At 43.6% G+C, this 4,048-nt stretch overlaps 1 protein-coding gene across 4 annotated transcripts; it reads left to right on the top strand.

The window, feature by feature from the left end:
* The first annotated feature begins 1,212 nt into the window (after nucleotides 1-1,212).
* Nucleotides 1,213-3,799, top strand: Gspt2 (G1 to S phase transition 2). 4 transcript variants are annotated; one of them, XM_013036349.1, is made up of 3 exons: nucleotides 1,213-1,305; nucleotides 1,432-3,273; nucleotides 3,638-3,799. In XM_013036349.1, the coding sequence occupies exons 2-3, from the start codon at nucleotides 1,443-1,445 to the stop codon at nucleotides 3,763-3,765; spliced, it is 1,959 nt and encodes a 652-aa protein (XP_012891803.1). In that variant the 5' UTR covers nucleotides 1,213-1,305; nucleotides 1,432-1,442; the 3' UTR covers nucleotides 3,766-3,799. The 4 variants fall into 4 exon arrangements, with proteins under 4 accessions (XP_012891803.1, XP_012891805.1, XP_012891802.1 ...); XM_013036351.1 differs by having other exon boundaries at nucleotides 1,221-2,976; XM_013036348.1 differs by having other exon boundaries at nucleotides 1,221-3,273.
* The last annotated feature ends 249 nt before the right edge of the window (nucleotides 3,800-4,048 follow it).

Below are 4,048 nucleotides of genomic sequence, written 5' to 3'. Positions count from 1 at the left end.
TTTTGGTCAGTCGTAGGGCCTGAATTCTGGGCCTGGACGTTGTCCCTCAGCTCTCTTAAGGCTTTTTTTCTGCTTATGTGGTGCTGAGGAATTAAACCCAGGGCCTCATGAATGCCAGGCAAGCACTCTATCACTGAGCCACCTTCCCAGCCCCTGTGTGTGCTTCTTATACTCAATATTAGTTTTCTCACTTTTAAGACTTGAGCTTAATGTTTCATGCTCTTGCTTGCCTTATTTGTCCAAGGCTGGTGCTCTACTGTTAAGAGTCTTGCTATAATCTGGCTTTTTGGTAAATGGAGATTATGCCTAGCAGACTTATTTGTCCTGATCCTCTAGTTCTCACACTCCTGAATATCTAGTAATACATGTATGAACCATTGGTTCCTAGCTCCCCTCTTCCCTTCCCTTCTCCCTTCCCCTTATCTCCCCTCCTCCTCTTCCCCCTCCTCTCCTTTTCTCCCTTTCCTTCTCCCTCCCCCTCTCTTTTCAGCTCTTTTGGTCAAGGCTAGGGTTGTACAGTTCTACTTATGGTTTTCTGGTAGTTAATTGGAGATAAGAGTCTCACAGACTTTCCTGCCTGGGCTGGCTTTGAAATACAATCCTCAGATCTCAGCCTCTTGAGTAGGTAGAATTACAGGCCTGAGCCATTAGTTCATGCCTTATTTCATGAATTTCATGAACCCTGTTATCTTCTCCCTTTGATGACTGGTTTCTGGTTAATTATTACTTCCTCTCATTTCTGCAATCCTTTTGTTTTGTTTGGATTTTTCCCCCCAGTCCTGGGGCTTGAATGCACAGCCTGGGCACTATCCTTGAACTTCTTTTGCTCAAGGCTAGCACTCTACCACTGGAACCACAGCACCACTTCTGGATTTTTCTGTTTATGTGGTAATGAGGATTCGAACCCAGGGCTTCATATATGCTAGACAAGCACTCTACCACTAAGCCACATTCTCATCCCTAGTTTTTTTTTTTAAACTTGACTATTTTTAGTACAATTTTAAGTCAGGTGTGTTTAATCGTTAGACTAAATTGTTCTCTCAGATTGTGTAAAAATAAATGGATATTTTCGTTTTTAAAACTATCTTTTTGGACTTAACTCCTGGCTGAGAACCATGGAGCCCCAGTCTACGGATGGCAGTGAGGGGTCAATTCAAGACCGGCTTTGGGTCGGGGATGGAGGAGTCGGAAGTGATTGGAGTGGGGGGGAGGAGATCCGCTCTCACACAAGAGAGTGTTGAGCCGCCATATCTGCTGCCGCCGCCGCAGTTGCGAATACTGCATCGCTCTTTAGCTGCCTGCAAGGTGCAGCTAAGATTCGGTGTCGCTTCCCCGTGCCCCTTTGCAGTTTCTGCTTTACTCCCACTAGCACAGCCCGCTCTTCCGCTCTTTCTGGCTCGCTGACTCCGCTCCTTCCCTGCCACACATCAGGTTCGCAAACCATGGATCCGGGTAGCAGCAGCAGCGACTCGGCCCCCGAATGCTGGGACCAGGTAGACATGGAGTCTCCAGGTCCAGCTCTGAGAGGGGATGGAATGCCCCTTGCAGTAGCTGAGTCCCAGAGTGAGCATCTCAGCTCGGCCTTCAGCAGTCGGCTCAATGTCAACGCCAAACCCTTCGTGCCTAATGTTCACGCTGCGGAGTTCGTGCCGTCCTTCCTGCGGGGCTCTGTGAAGCCGCCCACCCCATTGCCTGGCTTGGCTAGCGATGGTGAAACTTGCACCGGCGCGGGAGACCTGCAAGGTAAAAGGCTGGGACGGGGGGCACCTGTGGAACCTTCCAAAGATGAACTCATAATGTGTGAAGGTTCCAATTCAGCTGTTAGCATGGAACTTTCAGAACCTGTTGTAGAAAATGGAGAGGTGGATATGGTCCTAGAAGAATCCTGGGAGCACAGTAAAGAAGTAAGTGAAGCAGAACCTGGGGGTTGTTCCTTGGGAGATTCAGGACCTCCAGAAGAAAGTGGCCAGGAAATGATGGAGGAGAAAGAGGAAATGAGAAAATCAAAATCTCTGGTCGTACCCTCGGGTGCTTCTAAGAAAGAACATGTAAATGTGGTGTTCATTGGGCATGTAGATGCGGGCAAGTCAACCATTGGAGGACAGCTAATGTTTTTGACCGGAATGGTTGACAAAAGAACACTTGAGAAATATGAAAGAGAAGCTAAGGAAAAAAACAGAGAAACTTGGTATTTGTCCTGGGCCTTAGATACTAATCAGGAAGAACGAGACAAGGGTAAAACTGTAGAAGTGGGTCGTGCCTATTTTGAAACAGAAAGAAAACACTTCACAATTCTAGATGCTCCTGGCCACAAGAGTTTTGTACCAAATATGATTGGTGGTGCTTCTCAAGCTGATTTGGCTGTACTGGTTATTTCTGCCAGAAAAGGAGAGTTTGAAACTGGATTTGAAAAAGGTGGACAGACAAGAGAACATGCAATGTTGGCAAAAACAGCAGGGGTAAAACACTTAATAGTGCTTATTAATAAGATGGATGATCCCACAGTGAATTGGAGCAGTGAGCGATATGAAGAATGTAAAGAAAAACTGGTGCCCTTTTTGAAAAAAGTTGGCTTCAGTCCAAAAAAGGACATTCACTTTATGCCTTGCTCAGGACTGACTGGAGCAAATATTAAAGAGCAATCTGATTTCTGCCCTTGGTACACTGGATTACCATTTATTCCATATTTGGATAATTTGCCAAACTTCAACAGGTCAATTGATGGACCAATTAGACTGCCTATTGTGGATAAGTACAAGGATATGGGTACTGTGGTCCTGGGCAAGTTGGAATCAGGATCCATTTTTAAAGGCCAGCAGTTGGTGATGATGCCAAACAAGCACAATGTGGAAGTTCTTGGAATACTTTCTGATGATACTGAAACTGATTTTGTAGCCCCAGGTGAAAACCTCAAAATCAGACTGAAGGGGATTGAAGAAGAAGAGATTCTTCCAGGCTTCATACTTTGTGACCCTGGTAATCTTTGCCATTCTGGACGCACATTTGATGTTCAGATAGTGATTATTGAGCACAAATCTATCATATGTCCAGGTTATAATGCGGTGCTGCATATTCATACTTGTATAGAGGAAGTTGAGATAACAGCCTTAATCTCCTTGGTAGACAAAAAATCAGGAGAAAAAAGTAAGACTCGCCCCCGTTTTGTAAAACAAGACCAAGTGTGCATTGCCCGTCTAAGGACAGCAGGAGCTATCTGCCTTGAAACATTTAAAGATTTTCCTCAGATGGGTCGTTTTACTTTAAGAGATGAGGGTAAGACCATTGCAATTGGAAAGGTTCTGAAACTGGTCCCAGAGAAGGACTAAGCAATTTTCTTGATGTCTCTGCACAAAACTGTGGGGAGAATTAACAGCAAAAGGTCACCTTTTTACTTGCTGCCCATTAACAGACTTTTCTCTATATTTTGCAAACAGAAATTTTAAAAAAAATTCATGTTTTGTCAGCTTTCTCATGTTGGGATCTCAGTTATGTCACTGTTGGAATATACCTTCAAGTTTCTTTCTCCTATACTACTCTGCTTTCTTGGACAGATCAGTAATAGTTTGTAAGTGATGTGGATGTAATTGTCTATAATAATGAAAAATTAATATATTTTTAATTTTTCATTTTCCTTTAGGATATCTAGACATCCCTTGTTCCATGAAGACCAAATCAGTGTGTCAGTGCGTATGTGTGTGTGTACAGGTTAAAAGAAGACAACTACATGTGAATAAAATACTCCATTTGAAACTCTTTGGTATTTGAAATGCTTTCGAATAATGTTTAACTTTGTATGTAATATGATTCCATGAGCTTTTCTATTTTCTTAATTAATTGAATGCATTTATTACTTGGATTTTATGAAACCTGTCCTCCATTTGTGTGTGTGTGTGTGTGTGTGTGTGTGTGTGTGTGTGTGCTGGAATTGGGTCTTGAACTCAGGATGCTCTGCTTGGCTTTTTTGCTCAAGGCTGGTACTCTGCCACACCTCCACTTCCAAATTTTTGAAGGTAAGCGTCTCATGGACTTCCATGTACTTTTCTTGGTG

The sequence above is a fragment of the Dipodomys ordii genome, unplaced genomic scaffold (genome assembly GCF_000151885.1).
Source record: "Dipodomys ordii isolate 6190 unplaced genomic scaffold, Dord_2.0 Scaffold272, whole genome shotgun sequence".
Lineage (NCBI taxonomy): Eukaryota > Metazoa > Chordata > Mammalia > Rodentia > Heteromyidae > Dipodomys > Dipodomys ordii.
Note: the sequence above shows the minus strand (reverse complement) of the source record. Positions and strands in the feature narration are given on the sequence as shown.

Excerpts from the sequence above, each read along its gene's own strand:
- Gspt2 (XM_013036349.1), top strand. The coding sequence starts at position 1,443 with ATGGATCCGGGTAGCAGCAGCAGCGACTCGGCCCCCGAATGCTGGGAC. Across the intron at positions 3,274-3,637 it reads TTTTACTTTAAGAGATGAGG|GATATCTAGACATCCCTTGT; the intron begins GTAAGACCATTG and ends ATTTTCCTTTAG.